At 42.9% G+C, this 17,371-nt stretch overlaps 1 protein-coding gene across 9 annotated transcripts; it reads left to right on the top strand.

Moving 5' to 3' along the window:
• The first annotated feature begins 70 nt into the window (after positions 1 to 70).
• Positions 71 to 15,949, top strand: LOC117424410 (phosphoribosyl pyrophosphate synthase-associated protein 1). 9 transcript variants are annotated; one of them, XM_058992233.1, is made up of 12 exons: positions 71 to 142; positions 921 to 1,032; positions 5,488 to 5,540; positions 5,651 to 5,717; positions 6,775 to 6,947; positions 7,605 to 7,720; positions 8,185 to 8,240; positions 8,387 to 8,532; positions 10,796 to 10,837; positions 14,627 to 14,697; positions 14,959 to 15,105; positions 15,406 to 15,949. In XM_058992233.1, exons 2-12 carry the CDS (start codon positions 950 to 952, stop codon positions 15,562 to 15,564), a joined length of 1,113 nt encoding a protein of 370 aa, XP_058848216.1. In that variant the 5' UTR covers positions 71 to 142; positions 921 to 949; the 3' UTR covers positions 15,565 to 15,949. The 9 variants fall into 9 exon arrangements, with proteins under 9 accessions (XP_058848216.1, XP_058848217.1, XP_033896613.3 ...); XM_058992234.1 differs by having other exon boundaries at positions 76 to 142; positions 926 to 1,032; XM_034040722.3 differs by having other exon boundaries at positions 78 to 149.
• The last annotated feature ends 1,422 nt before the right edge of the window (positions 15,950 to 17,371 follow it).

Genomic DNA, 17,371 nt, shown 5'->3' with positions numbered 1-17,371 from the left:
CGCACCGAATCAGCCCGCCTCCGAGTTACCCAATTCAGCGCTCCTATTGGGCAGCCAGTGTGCGCTTGTGGCGGACGGTGACCGCATTGCAACAAAACCCTCGCTGAGCCCGAGACGCGAGACAGGCAGACCGCAGTTGCAGGTTGTTGGTGTGCTCGAGAGTTTGTAATTTGTGTTTATATGTTTTCGTTTTACTCAAAACTGTTCCCGGTTTTGGCACTTCTGAACAGAGCGACTGTTTTGCTGTTTGTGAAATCAGTGAAATAACATTGCATTTAGTTGAAGCGCTGGGTAGGGTTCATGTAAACAACATTTACGTCGATGGTGGAGTCACTTCCAAAGCACATCTACCTCTCTGTAAATTTCCTAGCTATATATATATATATATATATATATATATATATATATATATATATATATATCTGCATTACGCAGTTCAGTACGCTATTTTTCTTTTCTGTAGACATTTTGTATACATAATTATATCATCTTTTTTTATATTTTGCATTGCTTTGTAACCTAATTATAACCGCGGCTGAAATCGTATTATTATTATTATTATTATTATTATTATTATTACAGTTTTCGTCTTGTTTATTTGTAAAATGGCGCTGTAGTTTACCTTTAACAAATAACAACTGTTCTAAGACGAGCTATCCCTCGGCCGCTGCAGACAGTAAGTTTACTGTTGAATGTAGTGCTTTGTCATGCGCTTTGCTTGTCCTGAAAATGAGTTCGCAATCTTGTGGGCAGGGAGTGCAGACTCTTGTCTATTAGCTGTTTATGGAAGTACAGTTGTATTTAAAGAAGTATTTTTTTTTTAATCTGAAGAAGTCCAGTTTATCTGCTTTGTTTTGCTGTTTACCAGGCGGCTGTTAGTCCCTTATATATAAATACGTCTGTTTTGTTTCACTCTGGAGCACAGGGAGGTTCTTATGAATACTCGAGAATGAATGTGGGCAAAAGTGGATATCGGGTCTTTTCGGCCAATTCGACTGCAGCATGCACAGAACTGGGCAAGAAGATAACCGAGTGAGTATAATAATAATCATAATCGTATTTGAAATGTATCATGCATGAATCTGACAATGTGTCGTTATGTGCATTCACGCTATTAGAGAATTGCACAGAAGTTTATGTATTACATTTTTTTTTTTTTGGTCTCATAGCTGACTGGTTATTAATCAGAACTTTCTTGTAGTAAAATCGTTTTTCACTTAAAAGCCACCAAGGTAAAGAGCCCCAGGTACATGTTTATGTGTTTATGGAATGAACTGCACTTTCAAAAGTCACCATCTACTCAGTCCTGGGGGGTCTGTGGGAGTGGCAATGTAGCTTCAGGTTCAGTACCTTATTATTATTATTATTTATTTCTTAGCAGACTCCCTTATCCAGGGCGACTTACAATTGTTACAAGATATCACATTATTTTTACATACAATTACATTATTATTACTTTTTACATACAATTCCCCATTTATATAGTGGGGTTTTTACTGGAGCAATCTAGGTAAAGTACCTTGCTCAAGGGTACAGCAGCAGTGTCCCCCACCTGGGATCGAACCTACAACAAGAGTCCAGAGCCCTAACCACTACTCCACACTGCTGCCCGGATGCATGGAGTTGAAGCTTTCAAGCAGGCTGCTTCCAATGCTGATGTGCACAGGCTAGGCAGTGCTTGGCGCTGTTCTGCTGTCCGGTATTCTGTCGCTGCACTCCGCGATTAATGCATGTTGGATACAGCTTTCTTATTAACGGAGCCCTGGTGTATTGTAAGCCCTCTTCTGTCATTTGGTACTGTAACTCCAGCCAATTGAGAAAGCACAAGTGTTTAAACACTACTGCAAGTCCTTGTAGTGTTTAAACAGATATTAAACAATCATTATTATTTTTTTTTAAAACAAACCCAAGTGCCCCAGGTATTTAGTTTGTTGACTTTCACCCTGTGTGGAGTTTTGTTTGGAGTTAGGAATAGTAAATACAAATATAGTGAGAGTCAATGCAAAATCTTTATAAACAAACGCGCGCGCGTGTGTGTGTGTGTGTGTGTACAGTAAACAAACCATCTGATGCTCCACAATGTTTTCGTTTACCCCTTTACATTTACCCCTTTCAGCCTTGCCTACATACCATACAGATTGGTGAACTAAACAACGTACCTGCTGTTTGGGATTTTTCAGAAAGAAAATGCAATGGCTGTGCTCACCACAAGGACACCAGCACTACAGCTAAGACCAAAAGCATTGCATCGCTTCCAATTTTAGGATTGAGACAAAAAATCAAAAGAAAAAACATTCTAAAGTACTTCACAAACCTTACAAAATGTTCACATTTTTTCAATGCAGTGTTTTTTAATTATTATTTTTTTTTAAACGTTAAATATTTTTGTATTCTGTATTCTGCTTGGAGATACGTGTATAAAAACATGTTCTATCAACCGAGGGACCTTGATAATTGAAAGTTTTGTTGAAAAATATTGATAAGACGTTGTTTCAACTGAGTGATTGCGACATGTTTATTCTCAGGGTCTTTATAAGCAACGATGGACAGTGCTCTCGCTTATTTTCTCAAAGTAAATATTGATAATTAAAATAGTTATTTATTCCATTATTATCAGTACTATAATAAGGAAAATAAAATGTACCATACATTAAATTCATGAAATAGTATCTGCTTATATCCACTCGTTGCTTCATATTTATAAATGTTGCAAAAACATATATATTAAAACACACGAGACAAAATAAACATTCTAATATAGCAAGCAAGATATTTCATTTTTTTTATTTTTCTTAAAAATATTTCCCAACATAAAACCAATGTCACCTTACAATACTTGATTTTGAGTTTCAGTGTTTTAAAATAAAATACCAAACAGAACGAAATTTCAATGTACCATTTGTAATTCAGTAATATAAGAGAATTGGTCAGGGGTCTGAATACTTTTGCAAGGCACTGTGTGTATATATATATATATATATATATATATATATATATATAAACATAATTTAGATATTTTATGAAACTGCAAGTGTCTGCCGGAAGCCATGGTAGTTTTACAGTAGTTCATGTTAGATTTTGAAATGCCACATGCATTGTTTTTTGTTGCGTATATGGAAAACTGCAAAGTGGTATGTAATTCAATATGCTAACGTGACGTTGTTTAGCAGGTTTCATTCGACTATGAGGCAAAATGAGTTACTTCTACGTGCAAAACCTTTGGCCTTCGCTGTACAAGTTCAAGCTGGCCTGTCAAGATAAGTCTGATGTATTGTTTTGCTTCCAAGGCTGTGCTGTTAACACGGTTAATGACTGCTAGTGCACCGCGCAGTTTTAGTAGCTCGGCTCAGGATAAGCTTGTTTTGCTATTGCTCCAGGAGTGTAGTAAACGGGAGCTATAAAGAGAACCTGCTTGTCAGCTGTGTGAACACGGTCTTGGGAATGCAAGTTAAAACAACAACAGAGCAGTTACTCACTTTAACCCCAGGGCTTCGGCTTGCCTGCCCTTTTTAAATTGTTGGCAAACAGCAGTTAATGCTCCTCTGCCTTTTACCATTTCCAAAAGTAATGACAGAGTTCAGTGAACTTGAAGGCAAACAGGCCGTCACTTCAGTCTAGCTTGTGTGCCTGGAGCTGTTCTATTAGAAAGCAGGGAGTTGCAATGGCAGACATTTAAAAGGGGGCTGAGTTTAACTAAAGCAGCATTTAATCTGGACAGCATTTGCATGTGTATACTTCCAGTGCATATTTAATATGAGAAACAGGTTCCCATTTACACTACAGGCACTGGTGTATAATAAATACAAGTTATGCCCATCATTAACACAGGAGTGCACTCACAGCGTTGATGCATAGTTCACACACCCTAGTCTCTGGAAGTCGCCTTGGATAAGGGCGTCTACTAAGAAATTAATAATAATAATAATAATAATAATAATACTAATACGAGTGGTTTTGGGGGTTATGGATTGGTAGTTGAATGGTCGCAATAGTAAAATTAGATGCAGGTGTCTCTAAGTGTAATTGGGATATGTAGCCAACGCCAGTACAACAGGGACTAGCTCCCAGTTCATCTCCACAGCTCTGCTTTTGAGAACCAAACCACCAGCACATGAGGGACTCCACAGCGCTTCTGTTACAATGACACAGAGCAAGACTGGCCAGGCAGCAGCAACTGCGTTTTTGCATAATCTTATTAGAAATAACGATTTAACAAAGGACAGCGGACCATATTTTCAAAGCATTTACCAGAAGAAGAAACGTCATGTAAATGATACAGAAGTGACAAGCACACAACTTTTAGAGAGGTTCAAAAGTTAAAGACTGGAGCAAGCGCTGTGAACATGTAGCGGAGTGTGTGTTTGCTACGGCTGTTTGCACAAGGATACAGAGTCACAGGTATAACGGCTGGGTGGTTCTGTGGTCGCCATTCAGAGAAATGACCTTTTTCTGTTTGAAGCTGTCTGACTTGAACCTTTCCCACTGTTGCTCAACAGAGGAACCTGGTAAAAAACAAACAAAAAAAACCAAAAAAAAACCCAGTTATCTCTGCAAAACCAGTCTGTGTCAATACATTTCAGTCTAAAGTCCTGCCCATCTTTAAGTATGTTTGTACAGTGAGATCAGTGTTTTATTGTTTAGCACACACAGGAGTTGGACTGTCCCAAATAAAACCTCAAATGGCGTTGTTTTGTGATTGTTTTATTTTTTACCTTTAACCTATGTTTTGACTGTGGCAGTACTGTATGTGTCTGTATTACATGTGTGTTTTGACTCTGGAAGCCTGCTTGATTGTACTCTGTGTCTGTGAATTACCTTCCTTAAAACATTTCTGCAAGTGCCACATGGCAGTAGCAGTATTTTGTTTTGTTTGTTCTCCATTAATTCAGGGATAATATAGGCCTATATAAGAAGTGTTCTGCTCTGCTCGTTTGAGCAGCAAATCTCTTAAACTGAAATCGATAAATATTATGAGATGGTTTCACTGTAAGGGTGAAAGTTTGCCAACAGTGCCAGCTGCAACAGAATGACATCCAGCATACCATTTCTGCAGCTCCTGAAGAGCACAGCAGATTACAAGCCTGCCCCATTTCCACAGACCTGCGATGCTATTCCAGACAGTGTCCTCGAGCTGTCTGTGCTGACACCCAATAGCTCTGTTGCCACGCTATTGCTGTTTATACAGTTTTTCTATGTTTAGACTGAACTAAAAGGCTTATTGGTTGGTGTACAGTACACTAGGTCCTGTGCTGGACCCTGACTGGAGCTGACCTAGTTTCAACAGACATCTGTGTGGATCGGAACTGTACAAAAGGGACCAAGGTGTACGTGTTTACAAACAAATCCAGACGCTGTAGAACCGCTTTAGAACTCCCAACCAGTGTGTGTGCTCTGTGTGAATGCAGACACAGGGAATACATGTACACAGACGCCGCCCTTACAACCCTTGCTTTAAACCCATTTGTGACCTGCTGTTTTTCTTTGTAGACGTCTTGGTGTTGAGCTGGGGAAGGCAGTGGTCTATCAGGAACCCAACCGGGGTAAGCAGTACTGTCCCGTCAACGACTGTCATCACACATTGAAATACGTACATGCATAAATATTATTATTATTATTATTATTATTATTATTATTATTATTATTATTTTAGAAACCCGAGTGGAAATCAACGAGTCTGTGCGTGGACAGGACATCTTCATCATACAGACGATTCCCAGGTAAGCAGGCGGAGTGAGAGGGTGCAAAATGCCTTGCTAGTGTTGTTGTTTCACCTTCAGCCAACATGGATGGCATGTTACTGATGCCTCCTCTTCGGAGCTGGTTTGGCTCAGGATCCATCTCCACCTCTGAGCAGCACTGGGCTTTCAGTGGTTCCCAACCCTGCTCAAGCGACTTGGTCCAGGTGTTTTGCACTTTGCTAGCAACAGTCTGTAAGACAATGTCATGTTCAACTCAATTTGCATGTGCCCCGCCCTGTGTGAATTCCAGCAGTATTCTGAAAATTGGCTTGCATGCAAACATTGTATTGACTCGTTGAACCCTGTGCATTTTTTCCCCCTCCTAATCCCATGGATTGAAGAGAATGACCTTTGTTCCTGGATCTTTTCTATATAGTAGATTCCCAGGCGGTCACGGCTTGCTCCCAGAGTGCAGAATGACATTGCCTGATGGGTGCAGCATCTGTGCGCATTTCAAAGCTGCTATTTCAGGCTGTTTGTTTTGACTCCTAACCAAAGCTCATTTTAAATACTGACAATGCACCCATGATTTGAGCCGCACCCTGCAACAGTTTCGGACTTCTTATTTTGAGGACATGGGGTGTGTACCGGGATGAGTAATGTTACTGTAATGAAAACACATTTCTGAGGAATGTGTGTTAGTTTGCATGCTGGAAGTATTGACACCAGAACTATGCTACTCATATGTACTAATTAGGGGTGAGGTGAATTCCAACGTACAAGAATTTGGCAAACTGAACAGAGCCACTAATTGCTTTCTGTTGCAGAAATCCTGTAACCACCACTGCTGCTGCACTAAACTGCTACTAAAAATGTAGTAGTCGCCAATTGTTTTTTTATTATTTTCTCCCCAATTTGGAATAGCCAATTATTTTTTAGGCTCAGCTCACTGCTACCACCCCTGCACTGTTTTGTTGATCAGTGTTGAGATGCATTTTCTTTTTTTTGTGTGTTTAGATTCATAGTAGTTCCATTGATAGAGGACCCTGATTTGAAGTCTCCACAGTTGACCGTGTTTGTCTGTTTGTGTCTCCAGGGATGTTAACACGGCTATAATGGAGCTGTTGGTCATGGCATATGCTCTCAAGACTTCCTGTGCAAAGAACATTATCGGAGTCATCCCCTACTTTCCTTACAGTAAACAGTGCAAGATGAGGAAACGGGGATCCATTGTGTGCAAACTGCTGGCGTCAATGTTAGCCAAAGCAGGTAAGACATGGGAGTTTGAGTTTGAGCTCCAGTCCAGTGCAAACGTTTATGCCTGAGTTTGTGAATCTGACACTTGTAACAAAGCCATCACCAAGGACATAGCTGTGCTACTGGTATAGTAACATGTTTGCTTATTTAAAAAATGATTTGCAGATGATCCAACTGAACCCCATCTCTCCAACTGATTAAGGGATACAAATAAGACTTCTATTGCACAGCAGTTTCCAGTTTTTAAAATGAGCCCAAATAGCCACAGTGTATAGATAACAAGCTCAGGTGTGTCTTATGAAACTCATAGTAAAACCAGGCATGGATCAAACTGCTGTGCAGTGGGAGTCTTATTTCCATCCCTGTTGGATTCGTGAAAATCAGTACTTCCCAGTGTACGCCGTGGTCACACAGATCATGTTTTCACACAGACAGTTCAGTGCTGCTTACTGCTCAATGCAGAGTCGCTTCATTGGGTAGATCGATAATAATTTTTCAACTCAATAAAATTATTGTGATTAAGGATGATTGTTCCAGCCCTACAACATGCTGTTTGTTCATGAGTGCAGCCTCAATCACAAGGTCACACAAGACTGGCCTCGCTGCTTTAACCCCTAGGCTTGCCCTGCCTGCTGCCTGACGGATGCTCTGTCTTTTATGCTGGTTTAGGTTTAACACACATCATCACAATGGACCTCCATCAGAAGGAGATCCAGGGCTTCTTCAGTTTCCCTGTGGACAACCTGAGAGCATCGCCGTTCCTGCTGCAGTACATTCAGGAGGAGGCAAGTGCGATGCAGTGTAGTGGTCAGGCAAAGACCGTGGTCCTCCCTCCTCCCTCCTCCCTGAATGCTGTAGCTACAGTGGAGGCGTAAATACGTCCCACTTAGATTTTTACACCTATCCAGAGAACTGCTCACCCAGCTGTGATGAAACTTGGTCAGGACATTCATTAGCACAAGTTATTGAGGGTATCAGAATCTAGGGATTTGTGGAGGAACCTGTCGGTCAGTATGGGTCACTTTACAGTGGATGCAGGTCATGCTGATTCATTTTGTATTTACAACCATGGTGGGGGATTTGTGTGTTACAAACATACTTTTTTTTATTATTATTATTATTTTTTTTTTTTAATATATATCTTTTTTATACATATCATTTCGTGTGTTACTGAACACATCTCTAGCAGTCCTTGGACATTTGAGCTTTCAGGTCTTATTTAACGTATTTCATTTTCTTCTCCCTGTAGGTTCCGGATTATCGGAATGCAATTATCGTAGCAAAGTCCCCGTCCGCCGCTAAAAGGTAAGCCCATCGAGAGCAGCAGCGTTCGGAACGTCTCGGCTGTGCCCCGCCCCCGTGAACGTTGCATGTTTCAAGAGAACGAAAATTTATTGAACAGCCCTGTTAATGCTCTCCTCTCTCTCTCTCTCTCTTTCTGTGTGTTCCAGGGCCCAGTCGTATGCAGAGAGGCTGAGACTGGGGTTAGCTGTGATGCATGGGGAGGCTCAGTGCTCTGAGTCTGACATGGCTGACGGGAGACACTCTCCTCCCTCAGTCCGAAACACAACGGGGCACCCTGGTCTGGAGCTGCCATGTAAGAACTCCCTGTCTCTTCAGCCGTTCAAGACCATTTCCAATGGACTTTGATTAGCCTAGGCTGTTTTAAACAGGGCTAGCTGCTGCTGTTTGATTTTGTTTTGCTAGAATGGCCAGGTGTTTTTTTTTAGCTTCAGAAGGCGAATGATCAGCAGTCATACCATTAACAGAAGTCAGAGGGAAGTGCTCCGCAGTAGTTGCTGCAGACTGTCCATGCACACGCAAAGTGGTATGCCTCTCCTTGCAAAGAGCTTGAAATTGCTTGAAAACATCACGTGTAACTTCAGCAGCAGCCAGAACAAAGTATTTTGCACTGTGTCAGGCATGTGTGGCAGACTAATTAACTAAAACAATTCGGTTAGGTATGAAGTCAACTGGTAATGTTTGAAACACATGTCCAACAAACTGTATGTTAGTGCAGTCAGTCTAGTTAGCCCTGGTTTGAGACATTGGGTTTAAAAGGGGAAATTATGGACAGGGTCAAGTGTTTTGTTGGTAGCACCATAAAATGTACTGTCTGTGTATATGTGTGTGGGTGTGTGTGTGTGTGTTCTGTATAGAGCACATGTTTTATTATAAATGTTTTTATCCTGTGCTTGAAACCCCTAATGCACACTCAACCTATGTTTGTAGCCCTGATATATTGCCATTTCAATCACAGAAATGCCATCTCATCTGTCCAAGAGAATCGAAGTAGTGTTGTCTGCACAGCACTGTGGTGCTTTAAAGAATAGGCCACATGAGGATGTCTTCCCAAACAGAGCAGAGTTTGAACCTTTGTTTCTGAGTTTAAACCTGGTTCGACTTCCTTGATATTCAGCTGTTAGCAGAAGCCAATGGGAGGATGCTCCTGACTCGGAGGTCCTTGATAAACTTCTTAATGTTGCTGCCGCTGGACCCAGGCTGTTCATGTGTGGCTATTGCACCACTGCAAGCTTTATCATAAACTGATTTTGTGGTTATGAAGCCAATTAAGTGCAAGCTGTAAGATTATTTCTATTCTTTACACATACATGAGATTTAAAAAACTTCAGTCAGTAATGGTTCATGTGTAATTCCATTTGGATTCCCGGCACTACGCCAATTCACCCATCAGCCCATGTGTTGCAATAGCAGTTCAAAGAGTACGTTTCGGGGTTCTGAAAAATACAGTGTGACTCGTCCCTGTGTGCTGATCCAACTGTTTAAATACAGCGTGACTCGTCCCCGCCTGCTGATCCAACTGTTTAAATACAGCCTGACTCGTCCCCGCCTGCTGATCCAACTGTTTAAATACAGCGTGACTCGTCCCCGCGTGCTGATCCAACTGTTTAAATACAGCGTGACTCGTCCCCGCGTGCTGATCCAACTGTTTAAATACAGCGTGACTCGTCCCCGCGTGCTGATCCAACTGTTTAAATACAGCCTGACTCGTCCCCGCCTGCTGATCCAACTGTTTAAATACAGCCTGACTCGTCCCCGCCTGCTGATCCAACTGTTTAAATACAGCCTGACTCGTCCCCGCCTGCTGATCCAACTGTTTAAATACAGCCTGACTCGTCCCCGCCTGCTGATCCAACTGTTTAAATACAGCCTGACTCGTCCTCGCGTGCTGATCCAACTGTTTAAATACAGCGTGACTCGTCCCCGCCTGCTGATCCAACTGTTTAAATACAGCCTGACTCGTCCCCGCCTGCTGATCCAACTGTTTAAATACAGCGTGACTCGTCCTCGCGTGCTGATCCAACTGTTTAAATACAGCGTGACTCGTCCCCGCATGCTGATCCAACTGTTTAAATACAGCGTGACTCGTCCCCGTGTGCTGATTCAACTGTTTAAATACAGCGTGACTCGTCCCCGCCTGCTGATCCAACTGTTTAAATACAGCGTGACTCGTCCCCGCCTGCTGATCCAACTGTTTAAATACAGCGTGACTCATCCCCAAGTGCCGCTGTATTTAAACAGTTGTAGCGGCACGCAGGGACGAGTCACGCTGTATTTTTTTTGGAACCCTGCTTCTTACTCTTTAACCAATGCTCATATGCATCTCTAGTCTGGAGGGAACTGGAGCTGGAAGCAGCTTCTTATCACTGACGCTACTCCACCTCCCCTCTGCCAGACGCAGTCTGCAAGAAAAAAAACAAACAGGATGGGTCAGTGCTGCTTTCAAGCCTGGTAATCATTCGTGTGCGTGTGTGTGTGTGTGTGCGTGCGTGCGTGCGTGTGTGTGTGTGTGTGTGTTCATGCTCATCATTTGTTAATGTGCAATTTATTTGTTGCAGTAGGGAAGCACCGTGCTCCATTTCCTGGGATAGAGCTCCCGAGTACGACAGCAATTCAGTTACTCTCCTGCTCTCAGTAATAATAACGCTGCAGATGGGTCTTTTAACAGTGCATGTAGGTTTTGACGTGATAAGGGCTTTTAATCGCAAGATGCCAAGCACATCCTCTGTGTCGTCTTTCCCAAATACTGCAGAATACTTTTACTGAGCTTAAAAAAACAAAAAAACAAAACAAAACTGGACCATCAAATTAAACGTCCAGTTCGTGGGACACCAGGCAATGTTTCTTGGGTCCCCACAGGGCAAATTTCCGCCAAGAAAAGATTTCATTTTCATTCTGTTTTTTCATTGCTTCCTTTTGATGGAAGGTCAGTGATTGAGGGGCATGGAGACTGAACTGCCTTTTGCAAGGCTTTCCATGGCTGGCAATTTCCAGAGCAAGGCTGAAGCATGCTGGCAGAGAGAAGGGGAGGCTTGTGCTGAAAACCCACCCCTCCACTCCCTGCATGGTTAAACTGTGAAACCCACCCCTCCACTCCCAGCATGGTTAAACTGTGAAACCCACCCCTCCACTCCCAGCATGGTTAAACTGTGAAACCCACCCCTCCACTCCCAGCATGGTTAAACTGTGAAACCCACCCCTCCACTCCCAGCATGGTTAAACTGTGAAACCCACCCCTCCACTCCCTGCATGGTTAAACTGTGAAACCCACCCCTCCACTCCCTGCATGGTTAAACTGTGAAACCCACCCCTCCACTCCCAGCATGGTTAAACTGTGAAACCCACCCCTCCACTCCTAGCATGGTTAAACTGTGAAACCCACCCCTCCACTCCCTGCATGGTTAAACTGTGAAACCCACCCCTCCACTCCCAGCATGGTTAAACTGTGAAACCCACCCCTCCACTCCCTGCATGGTTAAACTGTGAAACCCACCCCTCCACTCCCTGCATGGTTAAACTGTGAAACCCACCCCTCCACTCCCTGCATGGTTAAACTGTGAAACCCACCCCTCCACTCCCAGCATGGTTAAACTGTGAAACCCACCCCTCCACTCCCAGCATGGTTAAACTGTGAAACCCACCCCTCCACTCCTAGCATGGTTAAACTGTGAAACCCACCCCTCCACTCCCAGCATGGTTAAACTGTGAAACCCACCCCTCCACTCCTAGCATGGTTAAACTGTGAAACCCACCCCTCCACTCCTAGCATGGTTAAACTGTGAAACCCACCCCTCCACTCCCAGCATGGTTAAACTGTGAAACCCACCCCTCCACTCCCTGCATGGTTAAACTGTGAAACCCACCCCTCCACTCCTAGCATGGTTAAACTGTGAAACCCACCCCTCCACTCCCTGCATGGTTAAACTGTGAAACCCACCCCTCCACTCCCTGCATGGTTAAACTGTGAAACCCACCCCTCCACTCCCAGCATGGTTAAACTGTGAAACCCACCCCTCCACTCCCAGCATGGTTAAACTGTGAAACCCACCCCTCCACTCCTAGCATGGTTAAACTGTGAAACCCACCCCTCCACTCCTAGCATGGTTAAACTGTGAAACCCACCCCTCCACTCCCAGCATGGTTAAACTGTGAAACCCACCCCTCCACTCCCTGCATGGTTAAACTGTGAAACCCACCCCTCCACTCCCAGCATGGTTAAACTGTGAAACCCACCCCTCCACTCCCTGCATGGTTAAACCGTGGACTCCAGACTGCAGTTCCATCAATCTGTTACTTTTCATGAACATTAAAATCCACTCCACACACACACACACACACACACACACACACACACACACACACACACACACACACACACACAGAGGCTGGCTTGTGATTCAAAGCTCTCCATAAATGGCTTGTGCTGTAGATGATTGCAAAATGGTTTGAAGTCTATTTTGTTTTTAAATGGTACTGTGGTTTATCGAAGAAGGTAACATTTCTTTTATTTTTGTTGTGTCTTAACAGGAATATCTTACTAATTTAAAAATCCTTCCCTTTAACATCCTTAGGGTTTTTCCTTTTTTTTTTTTTTTTTTTTTTGCTCTTTTACTTTTGCAGCTGGCTCGAAGTCTTACAAACATGTAGGGCACACAGGCTGATTATCAAGTAACTGGATGCCAACAGGACATCTTTGGCACAATATAGATTTCTTCCTTGGTGCCCTTTTTATAGGTGCTCATTAAATTTATAGTAGGCCTACACAAATACAGGAGGAAATTAGGGAAGTTTAAAAAAAGCCACTGATTGGTTGTATTTCAGTGACAAGAAAGAAACACTGCAGACATTGGATATAAAATAGATCTGAATTGCAGTAAGGGCTCAGGGTTCTCAGTTTGGGTCCCTAGCATTTGCTTGCCTCTTGTCTACAAATAGGAATGGGTACCTTCATTTAAACCAGCAACTGAGAGTCTTGTGACTCTTTCTCTCTCTGATTTATTTTAAATGAAGGAATCCAGGGCACCCTGTGGTCTTTGCAGCACGATTACTTGCTGTCGCTGCCCCCTGTGGAATTGCTTCAGATTGGAATTTGTGTTGTCCATGAATAACAGTTTCTACTTCTGAGCAAGCCGTTGTTACTGTGAGAAGGCTTTCTCAGCCACTGTCATTGCAGAACCAGAACAACACAAACTGCAGCATGTTTGACAGACTTTTATTTTGGATAAAAAGTTCCATTCTGGTTCGTGGCAAGATTGTTTTCTCAGAAGACAGTACAAGTGGTGGAGCAGGGAAATTACTTTTCGATACTAAGGTGATTAACCCTTTCATGCATGAATATTGAAAACATTATAAATAGATTTCATTGAGAATGAGGTGGGAGGATTGCATCCTCACATGTGGTCATCATGCATTTTCATCTTCCATATTCCCCCATATGAGGTTGCCATGCACGGAAGGGTCAATGACCCCAGGGCGTAGGGATACAAATACGAAAGCATTCATATGGTGGGCATCGATGAGAATGCAGGAAAAAGCCACAGCTTCAGCGCTAATCTATTCATAATCTTCCTCTTCCCCCTCTCTCAAAAATGTTATTCTTTTGAAATGTGCTTCAAAGAACTGGACATTTTTGATTGCGATTTCCCCTGGTAAGATTGTGTAACTCAATCAAGTCATTATATAATCTTTTTTTAGATCATTTATTTTTGCAGTGATGCTGAAAGCAGGACTGCCAGCCTCTCCCCTGGGTGTTGTCGCAGGCAGCCCTGTCTTGCAGGCGAGTGCATGGAACAAACTAGCTTGCTGGTGACTGACTGATTGAGTGTGGGGGCACAGCAAGTTTGTTCCCTGTTCCTTGTAGAGGAGATGCTAATTCTTGTATAAGATGAACGATGTCAACAGTAGAGAAACCTGGCATTGTTGTACAGACACTTTCACAGCGCTGGGGGAAGCTCCTGTTCTGTGTATTTCCCATTTAAATCTCCGGTATGTAAAGAACACCTGGTTGGTCATCCTTGTTGATTTAGATTAACTCAGTTCATTTATATTGGGACTGTAGTGCTATTCAAAGGGAGTGTTGGCAGCCCTGCTCATTGGGAATGTGTTGGGGGGAGGGGTGTTGGATTGGGGAGATTTGTGAAAAATCTTCCTTTTTTTTAATGTATTTTTTAAAAACTTCATGCCCAAACTTTCTTTAAAAAAAAAAAAAGATCGAAATAATGAAAATAAAAAAGTTAAGAATAAAATATAGCGTCAAATATGGCATGTTATCTGCCCTGACCATTCTCAATTTGACCCACTATTTTTTGAAGTTTTTAACTATATATCAAATATGAAGCTAAAAGTTGTATTATTTCTGTAAGTGTTGATGGACCTGTCTCTGCCTGCAGGGATGATGGCCAAGGAGAAACCACCCATTACTGTGGTAGGAGATGTGGGAGGAAGGATTGCCATCATAGTGGTAAGCCAGGAGTACTAACAGTACAGCACTGTCCTGGGATTTGCTTGGCTGTGTACTGTACCTTAGAACCTCATGTAATGGTCTTGGATCTGAAATACTGTTGACACATTTAGATAATCTAGGTAAAGTCCTTTGTGTTGAGTGTTGTGAACTCTGACATCCTGGGGAACTAGCTGATGCAGCGGGCTAATTCACTAGCCTACTTTCAAAAAACATTTTGCGTTCCCACAACAGCTGAAATTCTCCTTTCTCCTTCTCCAGGATGACATCGTGGATGATGTGGAGGATTTCGTGGCCGCGGCGGAGATCCTGAAGGAAAGGGGTGCGTATAAGATCTACATCATGGCTACTCACGGACTGCTGTCGGGCGACGCGCCTCGTCTCATCGAGGAATCCGCTATCGATGAGGTGAGCCTTGTAGCCTCCACTATGAAAACAGCATTGATCTCCTGTGAAACGCTCACGCATTAACTCCTTATTTAGCTGAGGCGATGTACTCTCTGCACGTTGGGTGCATGTCAATCTGCTGCTAGGAACCAGATGAGCTCAGATGGGCTGAATGGCCTTATGTTCATAAATGTCCTTATGAAGCATGTCTGGATCATTAAGTGGTACTGCATGCCAGCAGATCCAAAGCATGGCTTTCGTTGTGCAGTGAAGCCCGGTCAAAGGGCTGCAGCGTTCTCTAACCCTCTGGTATGTCTGCAGGTGGTGGTCACAAACACTGTGCCCCACGAGGTGCAGAAGCTGCAGTGTCCGAAGATCAAGACGGTCGACGTCAGCATGATCCTGGCAGAGGCGATTCGGAGGATCCACAACGGCGAGTCGATGGCATACCTGTTCCGCAACATCACTGTGGACGACTAGAGCAGAGCTGAGCCGAGCTTGGGCACCTGTGATACTCCCGCTTCTGCGTGAAACAGCAAGCTAACCCTTTGGAACATGGGAGCAAGCGTCAGTGCAAGAGCATATGTCATTTCCTCCCAAGTCCATTTATCCTGATTTGGTGACCCACGTGCCAAAGTGAACCACCAGTTGTGAAATAACATCATTGAATACCAATGTGCTTCAGCCTCAGCCCTCATTCTGCTAAACTCCAGAACATGCGAGTTGGCAGTATGTTTACAAGCGCTGCAAAACTGTGTAAAATGCACTGTTTTGTTTTGTGTGTGTTTCCTGTCAAGCCATGAATAAAAACCAATTAGCAAAGTGTACTGTGCAAAGATTTTTCAATAAAGAGAGAGAAATGCAATGGAATGTGTTTTGGGTATTTTTGTAACGGTTTGAAGAAGTCTAATAAACAGATTCCTCAATGTCGTCTTGTACTTTAAACCTTGCTGAAGAAGTTGGTAGGTTCTGTTGTAGAATACCTGAATTTAATAGAGCTACACACGTTGTCTGCAGATGATTCTGCATGCTGTCACTGTACATGTAAAGGTCTGGACTGGCTATCGAGAAGCCAAGGGGGGATTGCAGAAGCCAGCACTGACAAGTGCTGTGCTTTCAAAGAGCTTCTGCAGGAGAATCTGCCTGGTAATTCCGCACGGAGACAGATCCCTGACACACAGGAGGTCCTCCTGTAAGTGACGCGCATCAGGGGAAAGGCGTTTCCTGCAATACAGCCATTTAAAAGCTGTCCTTAGAAAGGTACCACCAAATGTTCCTGTCAGGACACTGCACTCTGATTGGTTATCATATTATTGTTACTAAAACAATGAATAAACTTCTCCTAACACCAAAACCCTAAGCTTAAGGCCGGTGTCCTATACTGCAGCCATTACACATCTAAACTAGTTAATGTTTGGCAGTGAATTCGCGTTTTTGTTACTTAAAAAAAAGTGACCGGAGGTGCGGACTTCGCTTTCTCTTGGCGGACGTTTCCGAAGCATGCAACAACACTGACTATTTTTAAGCATTGTTAATCCCAAATGGAAATTCGTATTGATATATTTTGATTACAACTTTGCAACAAGTGTCTGGAATGAACCTGTGTTGTGCAGCGCAGGACTGTGATAAAACTCGGTTCTTTTTCTAGGGATTCATTCCGGTGTTGTGTCGCACAATTGTAATAATAAAATAATAACGCGCAATATGTAATTAACCGGCCTGATGTTATATAGGAATTGTTTTACAGTCTTTGTTTTTGAAGATCTATAACCGATTTGCTGCTTTAGTGCTTTTACTGCTGGAGCGGGGCAGAATAGCGTCTCCCTTTACACTTAATGTGTGGAATCGTGTGCCGAGGATGCAAAAATAGTTATGACACTTGTTTTAGAAATAGATTTATATATAAAAAAAAAGATTTGGTATAATAGCGCTAAAGTTAAGACACTCCGCACCACGTAATTACAAAGGTGTAGTGGAACGCTCAGAGCAAGATTTTATTTAACACGACAGTCCTCAACAAAGTCATTAATATTTATCTGTTTACTGCTCTGCTGAAGTGTAGGCTTCAGTACACACACTACTGGTTGGAGAACGCGGGTCTTTGGTTGCCTTCTCCATCATTACAATTCAATACAAAACCATTGAAATGCGGCACTCAAGAGATTGCAAAAAACAATATAATTGGCATGCGCGCTGACTAGCAATGCTGCCCTTCTTCTGATGGCACTATTTTGGCATAACACGGGGCTTTATATTTGCATATCTGCAGATACCCGATGTGAAAAAA

This window comes from Acipenser ruthenus, chromosome 19, assembly GCF_902713425.1.
Source record: "Acipenser ruthenus chromosome 19, fAciRut3.2 maternal haplotype, whole genome shotgun sequence".
Lineage (NCBI taxonomy): Eukaryota > Metazoa > Chordata > Actinopteri > Acipenseriformes > Acipenseridae > Acipenser > Acipenser ruthenus.
This window is presented reverse-complemented; position numbering and strand designations above follow the sequence as displayed.